The sequence below is a fragment of the Centropristis striata genome, chromosome 3 (genome assembly GCF_030273125.1).
Source record: "Centropristis striata isolate RG_2023a ecotype Rhode Island chromosome 3, C.striata_1.0, whole genome shotgun sequence".
Classification (NCBI taxonomy): Eukaryota; Metazoa; Chordata; class Actinopteri; order Perciformes; family Serranidae; genus Centropristis; species Centropristis striata.
Window position 1 is genome coordinate 534,590 of NC_081519.1, and position 23,039 is coordinate 557,628.

The 23,039-nt window shown below is 38.1% G+C and overlaps 2 protein-coding genes across 2 annotated transcripts; one reads left to right on the top strand and one right to left on the bottom strand.

Annotated features, from left to right (window-relative positions):
- Window positions 1-1,112: 1,112 nt before the first annotated feature.
- Window positions 1,113-14,287, top strand: LOC131968250 (inter-alpha-trypsin inhibitor heavy chain H3-like). Its single transcript, XM_059329046.1, has 20 exons — window positions 1,113-1,270; window positions 2,888-3,048; window positions 3,154-3,258; window positions 3,853-4,015; window positions 4,111-4,221; window positions 4,598-4,726; window positions 5,920-6,036; window positions 6,166-6,334; window positions 6,427-6,537; window positions 6,742-6,923; window positions 7,048-7,227; window positions 7,322-7,443; window positions 8,417-8,739; window positions 10,186-10,254; window positions 10,383-10,448; window positions 10,685-10,792; window positions 11,596-11,764; window positions 12,460-12,608; window positions 13,285-13,369; window positions 14,058-14,287. Exons 1-20 carry the CDS (start codon window positions 1,199-1,201, stop codon window positions 14,170-14,172), a joined length of 2,706 nt encoding a protein of 901 aa, XP_059185029.1. The 5' UTR covers window positions 1,113-1,198; the 3' UTR covers window positions 14,173-14,287.
- Window positions 14,288-17,085: 2,798 nt separating this feature from the next.
- Window positions 17,086-23,018, bottom strand: tma7 (translation machinery associated 7 homolog). Its single transcript, XM_059329048.1, has 4 exons — window positions 22,892-23,018; window positions 19,712-19,767; window positions 19,412-19,499; window positions 17,086-17,600 (listed from the first exon to the last, which is right to left on the bottom strand). The coding sequence occupies exons 1-4, from the start codon at window positions 22,905-22,907 to the stop codon at window positions 17,566-17,568; spliced, it is 195 nt and encodes a 64-aa protein (XP_059185031.1). The 5' UTR covers window positions 22,908-23,018; the 3' UTR covers window positions 17,086-17,565.
- Window positions 23,019-23,039: the final 21 nt, after the last annotated feature.

Consider the following 23,039-nt stretch of genomic DNA (forward strand, 5'->3'; position numbering starts at 1 on the left):
ACTTTGATTTTTAAGATTCTTGACCGGTTCCTTTTCAAACAACCATGAATTAAAATGACGAGCAGTAATTACAAAATCTTTATTAGTATCTGTAACAGTGACATTGTGCGATCAGACTGGCATTTAAAGGGTTAAAATTCTCAAAATCTTTGAATGTTTGGTAGTTTTGAGCAGGGCAGAAGTTGTTTAAGAGGTTTAAGCAGAAAAAAATAGAAAAAAATATTAATCTGTAAAGTTTTTATAGCATTTTTTGGAGGTGGACATTTTCAGCCCAAAGGGCCTGAAAGGGTTTTACATTTTAAATCTGACACTACACAAAAACTAAAAATGCACCAAAATCAATTTTGTTCTTAATCTTTGACATATCCAAGGATGTGATAAAAAACAATGCCCCGACCAAAAAAAATATATTATATGAAAAATAACTACATTTTTGGGTTTTTTTCATATAAAACATCAGTGACATCATGCAATCAAACTGGCTTTTAAAGGGTTAAAATTCTCAAAATCTTTGAATGTTTAATAGTTTTGAGCAGGGCAGAAGTTGTTTAAGAGGTTTATGCAGAAAAAAGTAGAAAAAAATATTAATCTGTAAAGTTTAACTAACCTCATACCTCTTCGGGGGCTAAAACATAAAACATTAAACTCCTTGACGTTATCTTTACAGATTGATAATTATTGAGTTGGCAGGTTTCTTCCAAACGCCCATTCCTAGTCAGGACATCCCCATGAGTTACCACATGTAAACAACAAACGGTAAAGCATGTGGGTGTCAACGGGGACTTCTGGGTGCATTCAGGTGTATTCAGAGAAACGCAAGCTGTTGATATAAAGGGCACCTTTGCCTTCTAGTGTCTCTTTTCTTTATTGCCAAATTGGAATTGGAATCAGAATCGCTAAAATCCAACCAATTCCAAACCGCACTGAGCTAAAGCCAAATTATCTCTGTATATCTCTTTTCAAATCAATGTATTCTGTGTTTGCATGAAAATTCCTAGCAAAGTGGGCAGACTGTACATGATGCTACGACGATTGATTTCTGTTAGTTATGTGAGTGATTCCTGGCAGAATGCAGAGGAGGAAAGTGGGAAGGGGAGTTTGCCCTTTTAAAAAAACTGTACACATACATGCTGTCCTTATCAGTTTGAGTTAAAACCACAGTTTCAGCTGCCTCAGCTGCACTCTGGTAGGAGCCATCATGGAGAGAGCTGTGGTGCGAATCACCGTCTTTGGGCTGCTGCTGGCTTTGGCTACCACACTACCAAACAAGGTAAGATCACAAAACTTAAAGGAAAGAGCTTCCCACTACAAGGACATTGAATCAATTCAATTATCTGTATCTTACTGCTGATTAATGAACAGACAAACAGTGGTTGGAGTATCTGTCTACCAGGTTTAGTGACCTGCTGACCGTCAAATTTATTGTTGTTTCATATTATTCGCTACTATATGGTTTGTGTGGGTGCGGGTGTGTGTATTTGGCTTACTGTTGTTGAATAACTATTTTATTTGGCCAACAAAACCTTTTAGATGGCTATGACAGCTCCATTGGTAACCTTAAATCTCTGTGTCACCCCTCTGCAAGGAACCTTGGTGTTATTCTGGACACTGACTTCAAGTTTAATAAACAGATAAGCTCCACAGTCAAAACTAGCTTCTTTCAGCTACGACTACTGTCAAAAGTAAAGACTTATCTTTATCAGAGTAATTTATACATTCATCACATCACGCCTAGACTATTGTAATTCTTTGTTTGTTGGTCTCAACCTGTTAGCAGTGCACTTCTTACAGGTAGTCCAAAATGCAGCCGCCCGCCTGCTGACTGGAAAGAAATGGCGTGAGCACATTACCCCCATTTTACCTGTACATTTTAGGATATAGTTTAAGGTTTTATTCATTGTTTTTAAGTGCTTGAATGGTGTGGCACCGTCGTATGTATCAGAGCTTTTAAAACCCAACAGTACTTCCAGAGCACTTAGGTGGTCTAACCAGCTGCTCCAGGTTGTACCGCGGTCCAGACTATGGTCCTGGTCCTGGTCCAGACTCTGGTCCTGGTCCTGGTCCAGACTCTGTACTCGTGGGGACAGAGCCTTCTCTGGAACAGCCGACCTTTCCAGGTCAGAGCTGCACAGTCTTTTGAGCACTTAAAACATAATTTAAAACCTATTTATTCTCCTTGGTGTTCAGTCCCAGCTAGGCAAGAATCCTTGCCTTTTTTACTTATTATTCTTTTATTTCCTTTTTTAACTCTGTTTTGTAGATGTTTTCGAGTTTGTATTACTATTTTATTGTTTTACTGTTTTTTAGTATTTTATTGTTTTCATTGCTTTTTTAAATTTCTATATTTGTGTATGATTTTTATTGTATTTTAATAACTGTACAGCACTTTGCTCAAGTCAAGTCAAGTCAAAGTTTATTTATAGGGCACATTTAAAAACAACCTCAGTTGACCAAACAACGTCAAATGACATTCAGCCATTCAATAATGGGGTTCAGACTAGGTATATGGTTTGGGTTATGTCAAAGCAGCAAGTCAAGGGAACTATAAGAAGAAAACAATGCAATGTTTTGACAAAAAATATTTTATTTATTGTGTGTATGAACATGTAATAACCATGTTAATGGGCCAAAAGTTACAATTGTGTCGCTTAACTTTTGAGCTATTGCATCTTAGGGTTAAGACTTTTTGAGGTTGCGTTGACGATACAAGTATTCGGGATTACTGCCATTTAAAATCAAAATATGTTTCTGCAGTTTCACCAACAAAATGTGACTGATACCACCCACCAATTGTTTTTCTGATCTTTGGTCAGCTGGTCGTCAGCCAACAAGGTTAACCAAGCCATTTATTTAATTGTGAAATGTGGCTCTTCTTGTATTTGCTCAGGACGACTGGGACATCTACAGCTTTCACATCAACTCCACAGTGTCCAGTCGTTATGCAACCACTGTCATCACGAGCCGCGTGGCCAATCGGATGGACGAGTCAAAGGAAATAGAATTCCAAGTCCGGATTCCCAAGAACGCCTTCATCAGTAAATTCAGAATGTGTGTGAAAAATAATAATAATTATAATAAAATACATGGAAAATACATCATGGGTTATTTAGGAGTTTGTATGTAAACAAATACTTTTTCTTTTGTCTTCTTCAGGTTTATAGAAGGTCAAGTGTACGATGGTGTTGTGAAAGGTAAAGAGAGCGCTCGGCAGCAGTACACGGAGGCCGTGTCCCGTGGTGAAAGCGCTGGGCTGGTCAGGTACATGGATCAATGGATCAATGGATCAATGGATCACTTTATTGCAAAGTCTTTTACTAAACCAGTAAAACTAAAACTTTACTGAATCTTCAACAAAATCAGTCTCATAAAGTAGCCAAACAGTATTTCTTCAATTATTTCATAATTATAACAAAAATTACTGTCTTAATATTAAGTCCAAGTTGAAGAAAATTGTAATGCTTTTCATAGAAGAGGTTGGCATCACTCATATGTGTGTGTGTGTGTGTGTGTGTGTGGGTGGTTGATATAAGGCAAGATGGTTACCTAAATGAGCCAAAACACCACATTAATAACAGACAAAGAGTCGTAACATCATAAACAAAGAAAGAGGAGAGGGGGAAGATCTTTGAAGTCTTCCTCAGATGTGTGTCCTGTCCTCTGAGGACCATTTGTCTCAGACGCTGGAGAGAAAGAGCGGTGGTGTCAGAGGTTCTTTCTGAACGATGACACTATCACATATCTGTGATGATGGGTCATAACTGAGCATTAAATAGGCATTGTTTAATTTTACGGGGTGACAAGCCAGAAGGGGAAAGCACTGCTTTAATGCAATCATTATTGTGTCTGTTGCAGTTCTGTAGGGAGGACTCTGGAGGAATTCAAAACCTCTGTTACTGTGGCTGCTCACAAAAAGGTCACCTTTGAACTCACATATGAGGAGCTGCTGAAGCGAACGCTTGGAAAGTACGAGCTGCAAATCCACGCTCGACCCATGCAGCCTGTCAAAGACTTCAAGGTGTGTCTTTCAAAAAACCATGTTGGTGTAAAAACATCTCCCACGGCCAGAGCTTCTAACTATTACATTTTGTTTTATTTGATTGTCAATGCCAGGTTGATGTGCACATTAACGAGAAAACCGGCATCAATTTCATCGAGATTAAAGGAGGACTGAGCACCAAAGCCCTGGCTAATGCCATCACCAAAACACACGCCGACAAACAGGTACAGCATGCAGTGATGCACAATCCTGTATTCAACTCCACTGGTATCTTAATTTGACTCATATCAAACTGTTTGGCATCGCAATTGCTCTGGACGTTCTACATACGGTGTTATTGTGCATCATTCTGCAACTCTCCAAGTATTATTCATAATTTTTTTGATTTGGTATATCTATATGCACTTTTTCAACAGTTTTTGCATTCTGGTGTGATGCCAAACGACATTTAATTGTATCAGTAGTGCTCCACTCTGTGAAGAGACAATAAAGTTGAATCTAATCAAATTCAACAGTGAGAAAGTCTTTCACTGATAAAACCCATTCATCAACTTCTTGGTCAATAGAAAGTGTGTGAAACCTGATTCATCCCTTTTCCAGGCGTGGGTGTATTTCTACCCGACAGAGGACCAACAGAAAACGTGTGACAGCTGTGGGGAGCAGGGTATGAATGGAGATCTGGTTATTGTGTATGATGTCAACAGGGACACCTCTCTGGGAGAAATCAAGGTACAGCAAGACCTCATTTCCTAGAAGATTGTTGACTTTAAGTTTGTTCAAAAAATATCATACTTAGTATTTTATCTTCCCCTGTTTTCAACTTACTCTAACCAAGACAAGGCCAGGCAAGTTTATTTCTGTAGCACCTTTCAACAACAATGCAATTCAAAGTGATTTACATTATTAGAGCTATATAAATTGACATTCAAATATACAATTTTAAGACCGAAAAACAAGCAGATAAAATATTCAAGAAAGAATACAAAAGTAAATTCAAATCTAAAATTTTAAAATTTAAAGCAAGAAATGTATTAGTTACAGTGCAGTATTACTGAAGGCAGTGGCAATCAGTCTTGATTTAAAAGAATTGAGAGTTGCAGCAGACCTGCAGTTTTCTGGTAGTTTGTTCCAGATTTGTGGTGCCTTTCTATGTTTAGTTCTGACTCTGGGAATACAGAGCAAACCAGTCCCTGATGATCTGAGAGTTCTGGGTGGTTTGTAGCTAAGCAGAAGATCAGAAATGTATTTCAGCCCTGAACCAGTCAGTGCTTTGTAGACCAACAATAGTATTTGAAATCAATTCTTTGACAGATAGGAAGCCAGTGCAAGGACTTCAGAACTGGAATAATATAATCTACTTTTCTGGTCTTAGTGAGGACTCGAGCAGCAGCATTCTGAATGAGCTGCAGCTGTCTGATCGACTTTTTAGGGAGACCTGTAAAAACACTGTTACAGTAGTCAAGCCTGCTGAAGATAATTATATGGATACGTTTTTCCAAATCCTGCTGAGACATAAATCCTTTAATCCTTGATATATTCTTTAGGTGATAGTAGGCTGACTTTGTAACTGTTGAAGTTCAGGTCTGAGTCCATGACTACACCTAAGTTTCTGGCTTGGTTTGTGGTTTTTAGCATTACCGATGTTAATCAGAAGAGGCCCCAGTATGGAGCCTTGGGGAACTCCACATGTCATTTTTGCATTTTCAGATGCATAATTATCTATTGACACAAAGTAGTCCCTGTCCTTCAAGTAGGATCCAAACCATTTTAATGCTGTGCTAGAAAGTCCCACCTAGTTTTCCAGTCAGTCTAGTAATAAGTTGTGATCAACTGTGTCGAATGCCACACCGAGATCCAGCAATATTAAGACTGAAATTCTCTTTGTCTGTGTTTAATCAAACTTTCTTCTTCCTCCCCCCAAGAAATCAGATGGATACTTCGTTCATCACTTTGCTCCATCCAGTCTTGCCCGCATACCAAAAAATGTTGTCTTCATTATTGATCAAAGTGGCTCAATGCACGGCAAGAAAATACAACAGGTACAGTCAATAATCACTCTGTCATTCACTTTACAGAACACTTTAATTCCTATTAAGTTCATGCATTCCCATTTTTGGGATAACTTAAGGCACATATTATCTTGATGTTTGAATGATGTTTATGCCCAGACCCGAATAGCATTGATCCACATCTTGAGCGACCTGGCAGAGGAGGACCACTTTGGTCTTTTCACTTTTGATAGCAACCTTTTTCACTGGAAACGAGAACTTGTTCAGGCCAACAAGGAAAACGTTGAGAGTGCCAAGACATTTGCACGGAATATCGTAGATCGAGGAGGTGAGGTTTTTTAAAGTGGATATGGTTTTTACGAAGGGATGCAAACATTTGCAGCAGAATGGCAGTAATGATACTTTTTCATCCTAATACAGCCACAGACATTAACAGAGCAGTGTTGGAAGGAGCACGTATGCTGAATGCACATCCCAGAGAAGGTTCAGCGTCCATCCTCATACTTCTCACCGATGGAGACCCAACCTCAGGTTACAATAACACACACAGCAAATACTTATATTATGGGGTCTTGATATTCAGATCTTTTTCACCCAGACCATGGATATTTAAATGAAAATAAAATCAAAATGGTTTACACTTTAGTTATAGAATGTGGTCATGTACACACTTCTTCTAATCACAGGACAGTTGCTGATTGGACTTTTTAGACTGCATGTCTTGTCTCTTTACAGGGGTGACAAATGTCGAAGTAATCCATTCAAATGTCAGGCAGGCCATTGCAGATAAATTCCCACTCTACTGTCTTGGTTTTGGTTTTGATGTCAATTTTGAGTTCCTTGAGAAGATGTCACTGCAGAACAACGGTGTGGCCCGACGGATTTATGAAGACTCTGATGCAGATTTACAGCTGAAGGTTTTTAAATCACTTGCTCCAACATAAATAGCCTACTTTGTGATGTGATTTTGTACATTTCTGTAAATAACATTTACTATGGTTTACTGTGGAGAGATTAAACCAACATACCGACTGTCAACAGGGTTTCTATGAAGAGGTGGCTACTCCTCTATTGATAGATGTGACAATGATCTATAACGGTGGGACCAACCTAACCCAGACCAACTTCAGCCAGTTTTATAATGGCTCTGAGATCGTGGTGGCTGGTCAGATCACTGACAATGACATCGAAACCTTTACTCCACAAGTTGTGGCCATTTCGGTAAGGATCACTCAGCACTGCACAGCATCCATAATCCTCTGAAAGGTTGGTGAAATTATACTGACATGTTATTAATTAATTTTGACTATGACAGAGGAGTAGAAAGGTGACCTTTTCTGAAACTAACACCACTGTGGAGTCCACTGGAACAGTTTCCAACAGCCACATCCAGAGGGTCTGGGCCTACCTCACAGTCAAACAGCTTCTGGAGAAAGAGTAAGTGTGGTGTCGACCAACTCTTTTCCTTTGAACAAGCATCTTTCCGTGCAGCTGCATGCTCTGATAGCAACTTCCAGCTGATACTGCTCAGTTCCACACTCAAACATGACAAACAAAGAAAAAAAGACTACAACCACTACCTCCAAAGATTTGTAAAGAATTCTTTTTTGAGTGGCTGCAAATCTCATATTTCTACTCAGTTAATTAAGTCAATAAAATGCTTTGAAACCTTTGAACAAGCATCTTTCTGTGCTGCTGCATATTCAGAGAAGGACCATGACTATTTCACAATTTCCAATTGTTGTTTGATTTTCTGGCTTGCGATTGACCGTTCAAGGTCCAAAGTTTAGCCTTCTACTATTGACTATAATAAGATGGATGTCTGTGTTTGGAACATATGCGCACATATTCAGTGGTGGAAAGTAACTAAGTACATTCACTCAAGTACTGTACTTAAATTCAATTTTGAGGTACTTGTACTTTATTTGAGTATTTCCATTTTATGTAACTTTATATTTCTACTCCACTACATTTTAAGCAAATATTGTACTTTTTACTTCACTACATTTAGCTGACTGCTTTAGTTACTATACAGGTTGAGATTTAACATAAAAAAGTTCAAGTTCAATTTAAAGTGATTAGACTTTTTTTTAATGAGATCTTACAACAGTATATTAAATAATTACATGTCTTTACAAAATTAAAACACTGCTTGCATAAAATAATTAATACAAATAATGTAAAAATATATTTGGAATATATAAAACAATCTGAGTGGGGTCATTCTGCATCGAGAGTACTTTTACTTTTGATACTTTAAGTACATTTCGATGCTGATACTTATGTTCTTTTACTTAAGTAATTCTTGAAGCAGGACTTTTAGTTGTAGTGGAGTAATTTTACAGTGTTGTACTTGACTTAAGTAAGGGATCTGAATACCTTTTCCGCCACTGCACACATTGTAACACAGGCTGCTGTTATCTGGAGCTGAGAAGGAGAATGTGAAGAAAGAGATCCTGGAGCTGTCGCTGAAGTACAACTTTGTGACCCCGCTCACATCCATGGTGGTCACCAAGCCTCCGGGGGAGAAGACAGATGTGCTCCATAAACCCAAGGAAGGGGAAGCACACAGTCCACCCATGTCAGGTGGAACATGGGCACAGCACTATCCTGTAGGGTACAGTCCACCCATACGATCTGGACGGTTTAGATCTGGAGGTTTCTCACCGCAGCTCCATGATGCGTCAGGTAGAAGAAGGCTAAGTACCAGACCACACCAAGTTCAAGTTCCAGGTAAATCTCACAGGAGACACACCACCTTTACTCGTAACAACACAAATGTGTGAGTGTCTGGGTAGTTAGGTGGTTACAGTGCATGTTGCTGCAGTGTCTCAGGTTTTATATTTCCTGAAAACAAAAGCATGTATGCTACAACTGTAACTGTGTGTTCAGACCGGACGCGTAGCGAATTTTCGCGTCGCGTTACTCGCGCGAGTAAATAACTCGCGAATTTTCGCCCAAGAGACTATTTAGCGCCAAATAATTCCCTCCATTTCATTCTGTCATCAACCATGACAAGCATAGCGTCCCTGTACCTGCTCTGGAAGTCCGAGATACGTCGGAAAACACGCCGTCGTGTCTGGGTGAGTGACATCATCCGGAGGCGCACTCAGCACGGAGAGAGGACCGCAGAGTACTTCCACCTTTTTCCCTCCTGCCGACCCACTCCTCCTTCCTGCCTCTTTTCTCCTCTCTCTCATGTATCTCGGACACTGTCGTCCAGAATCTCAACGCTGATAGGCTGTCCCGACACAGCGTCACGCCAATATTTCGCCAAAGTTGAATTTATTGAACTCACGCGAATTCGCGTTGTTTCATTCGCGCCGCGACATTCGCGTCAATCGCGGCATTCGCGTCGTGCGAAACCCGCGATTCGCGCCGCCGGCAAAAATTTGCGTCTATTCGCGTGTTTGCATTGACTTTGTATGTAATCTTGTCGCGCGAAATATTCGCTACGCGTCCGGTCTGAACGCACCGTAACAGTGTAATATTCACCTTCTTCTTAGAAGAAGTGTCAATAAGGTGGTTCTTATCAACAACACTTTCGAAAACCCCAAATGACAAAATAAGTTATTTGCTAATAACTCTTAAAAAACAAACATAGTTGCAGTTTTAAAACGGGACAGATATGCTGTTTCATTCTTCCTCAGGTAAAGTATCTCAGGCTCTTGACTAGAGAGGATAAGACACATTAAAACATTCTCTATGCCCATAATGCTTTCATGTTGTACTATATGGGATCATTTACTTGATATTGAATAGTTTCACTTTATCAACATTATAATTGTTTCTTTGATGAATGCGTCTGTGATTCTGGTGAAACACTGCAATAATTTGAAATGTCTAATATTTTGGGCTTTTAGAAGCTATTTATATTTTACTTGCTATAGTTGTGACAAATATGTACGTTATATGTATGTTGTTATTTTTTTAAAGAAAATACAAATGCAAGATAAATACAGATGTTAATTCTCAAACGTCAATGTTCTCCAGGTGTTCTTGATCCAATGAATATCATTTTTCTGCATTTGCATCTTAACACATGTATTTAGTGGGTTTGTTTTGGAGCTGAGGTTAGGTGTCAGAATATGGGTGTCAATAATTACAATATCTAGAAATATCCTCCACTGCTTTGGAATATATATTTGTATAACCAGCTTTGTTTTCATTTGTTTACAGATGATGAAAGTTATTTGATGTCTGGAATGCTTCCCTTTCCGCCAGAGACTGGGCTCACACCATCTCGTGGTAGTGTATAATATGGATGTAATTCATGCTGTTAGTGATTTAAAATCAAACCCTTTCTGTAAGAAATAGTTGTGTAGATGACTGGCAAATATTAAAATAATGTGTGTATTAACTGCTTTGTTTTGAAGCTCCTCACGTTGATACCGCGAGGGGGAAAGTGCGTCCCACCTTTGTGCCAGACAGAGCAACTAAAGGTAGAATATTTAATGTATTATGCATATATTATTATTTTCATGATAGTCTTTAATACTTTCTGTCAATGCCAAACAAGTACAGGCCTGTTTTTACCTTGAACATATTTAAATCTCAAATGGCATGTTGATGATCACTGTTTAACCATTATTAAACATGATAAAATACATTTTGGTTAGTAAACTGGTGTTGAGAACAAAAGCATTTTCCCAACATGTGTCTCTGTGTTCCTCTCCAGCTCCTGTCTCCCACAGGTTTTTGCTAAAATCTGAGAATCTTTCTCTTCCACTGTGCTTCGACGTCACTGGAGATGTTCGCCTTAAACTACTTCATCATCCCACCAGGGGTCAGTGATGTTCCTCTTTGTGCCATCACAGTTTTCCTTAACCCATAAGAACCCACGGTGACACCCGTGTAACAAACACTTTAAATCTTCTTGAACAGGGGTCTCAAACTCAAATTATCTGGGGGCCACTGGAGGCAGTATCAAAATGACCAATTACTTAAAAAAAAAGACACAAAATGACAGAAAAAACTAAATTACTTAAAAAAGACACACAATTACTAAAAAAAGACACAAAATTACTGAAAAAAAACACTAAATTACTTAAAAAAGACACAAAAAAGATACTAAATCACCAAAAAAGACACAAAATGAGAAGACAGAATAACCAAAAAAAACCCACAGAAGACACAAAATGACAAAAAAAAGACACAAAATGACCAACAAAAGACACATAATAACTAAAAATGACACAACAGAGGCACAAAGACCAAAAAAGACGTAAAAAGACACAAATGGCTAAAAAAGACAGAAAATGACAAAAAAAGACACAAATGACCAAAAAAGACTGAAAAAGGCAAACAAAAAGACACAAAATAACTAAAAAAGACACAACAACAGACACAAAAAGACACAAATGACACAAAAAGACACAAAATTACTTACAAAGACACGAAAATGATTCAAAAATGCACAAAATAGCCCAAGACTCCATAGAGTTAATGAGTTAAGGTGAAGCATAAAGCTGAATATGGGAGATTCTAGAAGAAGTGTTTGTTACACGGGTGTCACCATAGGTTCTTATGGGTTAAATTCCTCCAACAGCCTTGTCAAACCTCTACCAAATCTGTTGTCTTTTGTATCAGAGCTGTCTGTGAATGGTGAGCTTGATTCAGTCATGAATGGAGGCTTCAAAAAGATTGTCATCCACTTAAACACTGACCTGCATGTTGAGGTGGACACCAATAAAATCATTGTACGAGATGGACAGACGCTGACACGCCACCGTGGACAGGATGTCTTCACAGCTGGAAGGTGACGTTGCATTGTGATGTTCCCAACCAAGAAATAGTCAGGCCCACCACTTCCTGTTACACTGTTTCCATTCTTTATGCTGAGCCAGGGGTCGGCAACCGTTACTAACAAAAGAGCCATTTTTGCCCAAAAATAGAGAAAACATGTTGGAATGGAGCCGCAAACCTTATTTTGAGCCTTGCAATGGAGATGAAACTGCCTGCTAGTATAAATTAGCCTACAAATATTACTAATAGGTTATAATGAGCATTTATTAATATTATTTTATCAGAATGCAGCCAGGACCCAAGTGCAAATGTGGAATCGAAAGCTAGCCTAGTTATGGAAAACTTCACTTGAAGTTGGCAAAATTTAGAGGTTAAGGTGCCGGAACGTAGACTTTTGGAAGCTATAATACACTAAATTTAGTTGATTAAAATGTGAACTTTTTTTTTTAATATAGCATAATAAAAATGTATAAAATATATACATTTTTACAATTGAAGAATACAAATAGCTTTGCAAAAAATTTTTGTCACAGCCACAGGGAGCCACTGAAGAGCCACATTTGGCTCCGGAGCCTCAGGTTGCCTACCCCTGTGCTAAGCTAAGCTAATTTACTGTTGTCTGTATATTCATTTAAGTGACTAAGATTTTCCTGTAAGTAAGTACAAACTATTCAAAAGAAAGTTAAGACGATGCACATATTTTTCTAGTTTGTCCGTGATAAGGCGGGACGAGGAAATAGATGTTGCAGTTGGAGACACACGCGTGGTCATCCTACTTCATGTGAAGGACGGAGAAAAACTCCTCTGGCCGGTTTTAAGACAGCAGCCACTGGAAGACAACGTCACAGGAATTTTAGGTGGGTGAAAAAGATGGAATTATTTCTATTTAACCCATAAGAACCCAGACCCATTTATCCTTGAAAGAAAATGATGGGAGATCTACCACAGACCAAGTGGACCACATAGAACACATTTATCATGTTTTTTTAAATACTACCCTTAAATGTCAAAGATCTGTGATGTGACATATATGTCACATTGGGCATTTATGGTATTTATGTTTATGATATTTCTTTTTTTAATATAAATAAACTCAACACCTTTTCTGCTTACAGAGACACAAATTTGCATTTTTCGCTGCATCTCCGCAACATATATTAAAATTGTGACATTATTAGTGCTGTTAAATGGTTTAAATGCAATAAAGTGCACCATATTAACAGAATAGAATTGTTAAATTAGTTATAATTATAACAAAAAATGAACTTTTTGAAATTAGCTACTTTTTCCACATTTCTGTTTCCAGTCACTTAGGGATTTAATGAGTTAAGGTGAAAAATAAAGCTGAATATGGGAGATTCTAGAAGATTTAAAGTGTTTGTTACACCTGTGTCACCATAGGTTCTTATGGGTTAAGGAGGACAATGTATTGAATCAGTGTTTACATCCAGCCGCGCTGGTTAATGGCGAAATAATTCATTAAAAGGTGTTTTTCAGTGTCATTGCTTCATTGTTTGTCCTCTGTGTGTCCAGCTCTGAAGCCAGCAGTTTATGAGGAGCTGCAACAAACTCCCTCAATCAAACTGAAGATCAAAGACCAGGAGGTTGACGTAACCAGGTACATATTAGTTTAATAATAATAAAGCATTCTTAAACAGCTTTCTTATTTTATCTCTATTACACTGTAAAAAAAAACCCTGTTGTTTTTACGGTAAAAACCTGGCAGCTGTGGTTGCCAGAAATTTACCGTAATAAATACGGTGCAACTTTTTCTAATATTACGGTAAAATGATATTAGCACTGTTGATTTCATGTTTAAGATTGCCATTTTATTCCGTATTTTACTGTAAAAAAGAAAACGTTTTTCAATCAAAAGAAACTCTGTTCTGCCATATAATTGACAAGAAAATACTAATACTAATTATAATTATAAATGCCGCATAATACAAAGATTTTAACATTAAATATCACAGTATATTTCTGTTAGAGATATGGTGTTTAGTCCATTTAAAAGGGAGAAAAAGTATTTTTACAAAAAATAAATGCAAAAATTATAGTGATGGCTTGTATATATATTACAATATATTTTGTTACAAACAAGGTGCCAGTGTATTTTACAGTGGAGTTATGTATTTAAAAAAAACAGTTTTGGCTGATATATATATTTACAGTGTTTCATTGTTACTGAAACTGAATTAACTCATTTATCATTTTACGGTATTTTACGGTATTTTCACCGTAAAATCTACAGACATTTTTTACAGTGTATACACAAAGATATTTGGCTATTTATGTATTTTCTGTAGGGCCGATGCTGTCGACTACAGTATCGTCTCCCCTCCGACTCTGGACTGCTGGCTCATGTCTGCTGGGTCCGTCCTGCAGAGACGCCTGGAGGATTTCATGGTTACACAACTTTAACTGGGAACATGTTGAATCACTTGCAGAGATTTCATTCAAAAGATGAGTCAAATAGTCATTCATCATGGAAGAAAGACCTGTTACTAACATTAACAAATAAATAATATTCCAGATATTTCTTGGTCTTGAATGAACTTGTTTAATTAATGTTTACCTGAAAAATGAACTTGTTAGGAATAATTCTTCGAAATTCAAACTTCATTCTACAAAGACTGAAAATGAGCTGGTTCTAAAAACTTGCTGCCACAGTTTGGACTTAAAATCCTTCAGTCTCTAAATCAGCTATTCTCAACCTTGGGGTCGGGACCCCAATTGGGGTCGCGAGATGATTTCTGGGGGTCGCCAAATCATTTTGGAAGTCAGCTCTGTCTCCACTGTGTTAAAGTGTTCATGTGTTTTAGTCTTTTTGGTCATTTAATGTGTTTTTTTTAGTCATTTTGTGTCTTTTTTGGTCAATTTGTGTCTTTTTTTGGTCATTTTGTGTCTTTTCTGGCCATTTTCTGGCTTTTTTCGTTCATTTTATGTATTTTTTGATCATGTTTTGGTCAATTTGTGTCTTTTTTTGGTCATTTTGTGTCTTTTTTGGGTGATCTGAACTGTGTGTGAGATTCTGTTAAGTGAGTGGGGGTCACAGACAACATGCATGTTAAATTGGGGGTCTCGACTCAAAAAGGTTGAGAACTACTGCTGTAAATGACATAGCCTCTGCTCCTGTTCAGCATATTAGTACCCTGTGGGTAAAGGATGCCTCAAAATGTACTTACAGCTCTGTATAAATCCATTTGCACAATGAAAACTGAAAGTGTAAGCAATTGGATGTTACACTGCTGTTTATGTTTTAGTTGAGAAACCTGGTAATCGCTGGTAATTCTACCATAATTATGTAAATTTGTAATCAAATGTAGCCAATGTTAAGTAAATAAGTTAACTAAGGCACCGATAAAGGGAAAAGCAAAGTGTCATACATCCTGTTACACAGCTGTGGAAAAAGAAGCCATGCACACAGATGTGATAACTTCAGGGCCTGAAGGGGGAAGCCAGTGTGGAACCAAGGTTATAATAGTTTTGGATTTTTCATCAGTTTTAGTTTTAATTTTGTTGTGAATTTTTGTTTTCAAATTCAGTTAGTTTTAGTTAGTTTTTAGAGTGAGTTTTCTAGTTTTAGTTTAGTTTTTAGTTTTTGAAAATGCTTAGTTTTAGTTTAGTTTTTATTAGTTTTAGTGTTAGTTTCAGTTTTTTTGTAATGGGCTATGTGTTGGTGCCAGATTCAAAGAGGTCATAATAAATGTTTCCTTTATTTCCTTTGGTTTATCATCTCAGCCCCAGTAAGGTTATTAACTGTTTTGAATTTTGGTTCTAGTGTAAACATCCCAGTCTCAGTAAACATATTCACCATGTGTTGCATGTTCAAATAGAAACACTGAATTATGAATGAAAAAAGTTGACAAAAACCAAAACTAAGGACATTTCCACTATAATTTTAGTTAGTTTTAGTTAGTTTTGTAACCACAAAATACAGTTTCAGTTAGTTATCGTTTTTTTAAAAACTCTAGTTTTTATTTTTATTTCAGTTAACGAAAATGTTTTTTCAATTCTAGTTTTCGTTATTTCGTTAGTTTTCGTTAACTATAATAACCTTGCTCCACACAGGTCAAAGTCAAGTTCTCATGTCACTCTTTTCTGGTTCAACACAAAATCAAAAACACATATTTTTCCTCCTCTAAGTGTAGTGCTACTTATCAATCCAGATAGTTTTGAGTTGCCTTCTCTCTAATATAATAGAACTTGATTGCACTTGGCAAGTGCCAAAAAAAATAACTTAACAAACTCAAAAGCTACACCTCTTTCCAGAAATCATGACCGGGTTACTCAAAATAATCCACCGACTAGACAGAAAATAGTTCCTACAATAAACTGCAAAACAAGGTCTGAGTAACTGGCTCATTGTTTCTGGAGACAGGCATTGCTGGGGAATTTTTCAAATGTATTCGATGGCGGGAAAGTTCAACGTTGTCAAGACTTAAATGACAAGATTGTCTATGCAGTAAATATTAAATATGAAGCCACATCCAAGCAAACAGTGAAGAGTTTTTACCAATATAATGTTTTAGTAAGTGAGCTTTAGATGGATTTTATTTCCTTTGAGCAGAGTCACGCTAGCTGTTTCCTCCTGTTTGTTTCAAGTCTTTATGCTAAGCTAAGCTAACCAGCTGCTAACTGTAGCTCAGTATTTAGTGAGTTGTATCAATCTTCTCATTTAACTTGCCAAGACAGTATATTAACGTATTTCTCCAAATTCTTAATGTTTTCTTAACCTTAAAAATGGCTACAGGGGTGAATAATATAAGACTCAGTGCTGGATTGTTTTAAAGTATAAATAGTTCTTGTTTTAAGCCACATATCAATAAATTAAAATATCATAGAAAAGTTTTTTTATGTCAGTAATTAGATTCAAAAAGTGGAAATAACACATTATATTGATCCATTACACACAGAAGAAACATTTCATGTCTTAATTTATTTAATTTCTTCTAATTATGAGTATGTCTTACCTAAAATGAAGACCTAAAAAAATTAATATTATTATTTTATATTAAGCATTTGACTTAAAATTACAATCAAATTGATCAGATTCTCTAACCAATATAAACACAGAAAACTTGCTGTGAAAATCCGTATCTGCTTGAGAAGCAGTGATGGGAAAGCTACTCTAGGGAGAAACTAAAACATATCTTCTGCTTTAATTAAAATACACTGTACTTACTAAACTAATTATTAAATGGAGGTCTGTAGAAGTGAATTACTTGCAGTTTAAAAGAAAAACTTTAGGATTTCTGTAACTCTAAACACTTTGATTTTTAAGATTCTTGACCGGTTCCTTTTCAAACAACCATGAATTAAAATGACGAGCAGTAATTACAAAATCTTTATTAGTATCTCCCTCTTTACAACACAACAAAAACCAGAAGAAAAAGGAACTTTGTGTTTCTGTTAGTCTCATGTGGAACCAAATGAAATACGGTGGACATCAGGATGTTTCTTTCCTTTTCTAAAGCTGCAGAACTGAATTAGTAAACTGGACTTCTAGAGATTAAAGCCAGTGTGACTGAGTGACCCGTCAACAACAACAACCATCACTGTGAAGCCTGTTATAACATGCCATTAGAGGGTTATGATGCGTGTACCGGGCCTGGCTGGCAGCAGATACTCCTGGTCCGTTCTTAAACTCATTCTGTACATTTCTCTGGTGGAGGGGAGAAACACCAGGGCAGGTTTTGGGTTTTTGGGTTCTTGTCTAACAGCAAATAAACAAACTGGATTCTTCTTCAGAGCAGCAAACAAACGTCTCAGACAGGAAGCGAGGAGCGATCAACACGGCGTCAGGGTCACGTCTTACTTCTTCCCAGATTTCTTCATGCCGCTGCCGCCTGGAGGGAGAAAAGTAAAAATAGTCTGCATAAGAAACTATTAAATTCAAGTTACTTTATTTGTAGCCAGAGGTAGATTTAGATTTTTTCACACACACACACAAAAGAGGCACACATCATTCAACTTAAGACAGTGGGAGTTAAGAAATGCCAGTTAAGAAATGGCAAGTTAAATAAATAATAATAATAATAATAATAATTTAATTAAATAAAATTAAAAATGATTTAAAAAAAATTTTGAATTCAAGTGATTAATGTTTGCACGGTGCATGAAGGTCTGGCTGCTGCTCTGAGAACTTTCTTCAGCTTTGTTCCCTTTTTCATTGGTGGGTTTTTGTTTTAAAGACTGGCTGAAGGTGATTTCCCTCCGTAATAACTAGTGAGTGTATCAGTAGATATATACAGTGATAACTTAGAGTAACTGATGTCTGGTCCAGTAATCAGAGCTGCCGAGAGCTGAAGTCGGTTCTAAACCTGTAAAAACACTTCTGGTAGTGTGTTTGTGATAGCAGAGAAAAGAAGCTGTCATTTTATATTTCATGTAGAGCTGCAATAATTATTCGATTAATCGATTATTAAATTAACCGTCAACTATTTTGATAATGAAATAATTGGTTTGAGTTGGTTTTAAAGACAATTAGTCCAAATTCTCTGATTTCAGCTTCTTTAATGTGAATATTTCTGGTTTCTTTGTTCCTTTATGACAATAAACGGAATATATATTTGGTTTGAGGACGTCATCTTGTGATTTGGGATTTTTCAACATTTTATTGACCAAACAAGTAATCGATTCCTCTTTTAAATAATCCACAGATGAATCGATAATGAAAGCAATCGTGAGTTGCAGCCCTAATTACATGACTAGTTTTAGTTTTTAGTTTGTACATCTGCATAACTTTCTACATACTGGGCGGGAATGGAAAGCATATTTCTACTGGTTTAATTAAAAGGGATTTTGTGGATGATGTTATTCTAGTATTGTCTGTATTTTAGTGGCTGAGTGAAATGAAGGAGACATTCAGTGCAGTGAGTTAAAGCGACGTCAGGCCCCAAAGACTAGAAGCTAGTTAATAGTTCCTTATCTTAACAGTGCAAATAAAAAGCATAAATACAGGACAAGAACGTGCTGACAAACTGTATTTGGCAGGTCATTTTATATCAGATAGTCTATCATTTCAGGCTGAGCCCTAGCATTAAGTCAGTAAAAGTCAAAGTCTAAACCTTTTCCTTTAAGATTAATTACTTTATTAATCCCACAATGGGGAAATTCAAGCTCTGCATTTAACCCTTTATCCTTTTTTACACACAAGTGAACACACCATGCAAGGAGCAGTGGGCAGCACATTACTGCCCCGGGGAGCTGCAGGGGGGTTAGTGCCTTGCTCAAAGGCACTTCAGTCCTAGACCTGTCAGTACCGGGATTCGAACCGGCAACTCTCCAGTCATACATACAGGAGCATCTCAATACATTAGAATATGATGGAAAAGTTAATTTACAGTAGTCGAAGTCAAACAGCCCCAACCAAGTACTGAGTCATATAGATGACATTTACATATTAAACATACTTTTTAAAATTGGTCTTTTGTAATGAGACACTGAATTTTAGGTCTTCACTAAATGTAAGCCATAATCATTATGATTAGAAGAAATTAAATAAATGAAGACATGGAATGTTTCATTCTGTGTGTAATGGATCTATATAATGTGTATGTAATGTGTACTGACATAAATAATCTTTTCTATGATATTCTAGTTTATTGAGATGAACCTGTCCACGTCTCAAACATCATGGCTGGTTTCCAGCTCTTACCTAAAGGTCCTTTCCCTGCAGCTTTAGCTTTCAACGCGTCCAGAGCCTTCTGTTCCTCCTTCTGCTTCTGCTTGAAGGCAATCTCATCCTGCACACAGTTTATTTTAACTTTGGTCAATCAGAGTCATTATTTCATTCAGCTATAAATCTAAAGAGCTATAAAGTGGTGAAGATAATAATAACAGGATGTACATAATGTCTCAGAAGATGTGCACATGTTCATTGTATAAAGTATTAAAGAAAATAGCTGCTACTTTAACTGCTAATAAAAATAACATTAGAGTGTTTAAGGATACTCACGTCATCCATCTCCTTGGACGCCTTCTTGGGAGCCTTCAGTGGTTTCTTCTTGCCTCCTGTGGACAACAAATTAATAAATATTAGAATTGGAGTACTGCCCTGTAGGAATGACTCTTTATTTGTTCTGGCGTCACCGGAACGCCAAAGATAAAAACCTTCGATAAATATGAATTTGCTTATCAAGAAATATTGCCTGACTGCAAACACAAACGATCCAACAGGCACTGTATAGCGATTCTTTAACATTTAATCATCTCACCTTTTCATGCACATTCAAAATTGTTAAGTTAATGTCCCTGTGCACAAAAATGTGCTCATAAAAAAACCATCAGTCCTAAGTAGACATATCAAATATTATTTTTTTTAAAAATTGAACCCTTAAATTGGTATGTTTTTGTCATGACAGGCTGTTTGTTGTGCCGTTGTAGTGGACCGTTGTGGTGAAAAAAGGAGCTGAACTAGAAGGCGAATCGCTCGATTTCCCGCTCCATCATGTTCCAACCCTCTCCTCTGGTCAGGAGCTTTGGGAGTGACCAAGATGGAGGATACAAGCGGCAGAAATGAGGCTGACTGGGCCTTAGAGCCTTAGAGAGGGAGGAGCTCAGAGTAGAAACGCTGCTCCATCTAATACTCACGTTAAGCCCTTTGCACAAAAATCTGTACAATATTCTTAATGAATGATTTTCTACTTTCTTTGAATTTAAATGTGTTAAACCTGCTTCAGTCCTGATCACAGATACCAAATATTCATAATGTTTGTGCTATAACAAAGAAACTCACCTATTGCCCAGGTAACATTTCCACTTTATTATAACAAGATAAAACAGCATCTATAAAATGAACATAACAAAAACATAAGACAACAACGGCATAGAGAACAGCTCAGGGGAGCAGCAGCTGCAGATGGTGCAGTAATGCTCCTTGCATGCAGGTTTTCCACATTTTCTGCAGGTTCACAACTCTCCATGTAGTGCAGAGCACAACCTGCCTCCTCCTGACACGGGGCCGGTGGTCTGAGGAGGGGCCCCTGAGGGACCCCGAGCTTCTAAGATGAGGCTGGAGGCCCCGGCTGTCAGTGGGAGGCTTCTCTGTGGGGAGACCAGTTTCTTCCCAGCATGTTGAAGAAAAGGACCATGGGCCCCCACCTGCTTTTCGGAGCAGCTCCTCTCCAGCCCGTAGGAGGGAAAAAAATGATCGCAGGTCCCAGTCAGCGCTCTCAGCTCCTCCGTCAGGTCCAACACCACCCTCTCTCTGTCCTTGGTTTAGTTCTGACGGCTCTCCATCTGATCAGCTGGTGTGAACAGAAACCCTCCATGCATGTCATTTGTACGTCGCAGGTGACCCACATCTTTATGCCATGGCTGGCTGGCTTCATGGGCATGTATTGCCAGAATTTGCAGTTTCCCCGGTATGGCAAAGTTCTGGTAGACATGGTGGCCAGAAAGATCTGCCGTCCCGTCTGGTCATCCACAGGCTGCAGACTGCTTCACCGTGGGACCGAAAGACGCCAGAAACAGAAGGAGGCCAAAGAAGGCCTGAATGGTGGTGACACCAAAGCCAAAACATGTCTGATGTGGATACAGTGACTATACTTTTTATTCGAGCAAGGACAAATCCAGAAGTACTCAGAAGACACTGCTATTGAGGCGTGTATCAGGAATCTGAATATAGGATCTGATAAAAGCCTTCAGAAGAACTATCTCCTACTGAACACCTCAGAGACTATCTAGGTGTTTACCTGGATAATAAGTTGGACTGGTCCCTAAACACAGACGCTCTCTACTAAAAGGGGCGGAGCCTCCTCTTTTTCTTCTCTCAGCTCAGATCTCTGGACATGTGTAGTGATGCTGCAGATGTTTTATCAGTCTGTGGTGGTAGTGTGTTGTTTTATGCTGCAGCATCACACACAGAGATGATCAGACTGGTCTACAGAGCTGGTTCTAGTCTACAGAGCTGGTTCTGGTCTACAGAGCTGGTTCTAGTCTACAGAGCTGATTCTGGTCTACAGAGCTGGTTCTGGTCTACAGAGCTGGTTCTGGTCTAAAGAGCTGGTTCTGGTCTACAGAGCTGGTTCTGGTCTAAAGAGCTGGTTCTGGTCTATAGAGCTGATTCTGGTCTACAGAGCTGGTTCTGGTCTATAGAGCTGGTTCTGGTCTAAAGAGCTGGTTCTGGTCTATAGAGCTGGTTCTGGTCTAAAGAGCTGGTTCTGGTCTATAGAGCTGGTTCTGGTCTACAGAGCTGGTTCTGGTCTAAAGAGCTGGTTCTGGTCTATAGAGCTGGTTCTGGTCTACAGAGCTGGTTCTGGTCTAAAGAGCTGGTTCTGGTCTACAGAGCTGGTTCTGGTCTAAAGAGCTGGTTCTGTGGTTGGAGCCAGGTTGGACCACTGGAGGAGGTGGTGGAGAGATGACCTGTCAACATGTTGGAGGATCCTGAAATACCAGATCATCTGCTAATAAAACCTTTATGGAGCAAAACAATATGGAGCTCCTCTCTCTCTGCTGCAGGACGGAGAGATTCAGAAGATCCTTCTCTCCTATTATTATTATTATTATTATTCTCTCCTGCAGCCATCAGGCTGTCTCATTCTACCAGACTCACTGGATTTCCCCTCGGGGATAAATAAAGTAATTTTGATTTTGATTGATTGGAAATTAACAGGTCTTATTCAGGCCACGTTGTTGACAATAAGCTAAATATACAAAAAAATACATGAAAAAATAAAATCAAAAACGCACAAACACATATGAATAAAAAAGGATAAAATATGCTAGAAAATAAAAGCAAAAAACACAGAAATGTGTGTGGGTGCATCACAGCTAAATTAGTTTTTTACCAACAATGTAGAGCAGCCTGAAGGAGATATCTGCTTTATTTAGCCTCCTTTAGCTGTTGGGAGAAAATGTTTATACGCCGAAAACCCCAGAAGACCGTAGTGATTCGTATCTGATCTCAACACAATGTATTCTCTACGTATTTATTTCACGACAACAACAGAAACATTTATGTGGCTTTTTTTAATGCAGTTTGGTGAAAGAAGAGAACGTTAGCAGCCGTTAGCTTGCTGGCTAATAGCCACATGCTACCATCTGATTTATACAAACTACGACACGCTTCATCCCACTAACAGTAAATATATATAAATATATATATATTTTATGATAATGGTCAGGTGTAACTCACCTTCTCTTCCAGACATGTTTAGATCTGATCTCAGTGTTGTAAAGAGGAGAAATAATCAGTTTCTGACGCCGCCGGTCGGTTTCAGTGATCCGCGCTGTGAGGACCCCTGGTGACCTCTGAACCGGAAGTAGTATGACCGTTCCGCGCC

What these genes read in the sequence shown, in the direction of transcription:
- LOC131968250 (XM_059329046.1), top strand. Translation starts at nt 1,199, where the DNA reads ATGGAGAGAGCTGTGGTGCGAATCACCGTCTTTGGGCTGCTGCTGGCT. An exon ending in AGCCTGTCAAAGACTTCAAG is followed by an intron (nt 4,016 to 4,110) that starts GTGTGTCTTTCA and finishes TGTCAATGCCAG; the next exon opens with GTTGATGTGCACATTAACGA. An exon ending in TGGGCTCACACCATCTCGTG is followed by an intron (nt 10,255 to 10,382) that starts GTAGTGTATAAT and finishes TTTGTTTTGAAG; the next exon opens with CTCCTCACGTTGATACCGCG.
- tma7 (XM_059329048.1), bottom strand. An exon ending in CGTCCAAGGAGATGGATGAC is followed by an intron (nt 19,500 to 19,711) that starts GTGAGTATCCTT and finishes AACTGTGTGCAG; the next exon opens with GATGAGATTGCCTTCAAGCA. An exon ending in TGCAGGGAAAGGACCTTTAG is followed by an intron (nt 17,601 to 19,411) that starts GTAAGAGCTGGA and finishes TTCTCCCTCCAG; the next exon opens with GCGGCAGCGGCATGAAGAAA.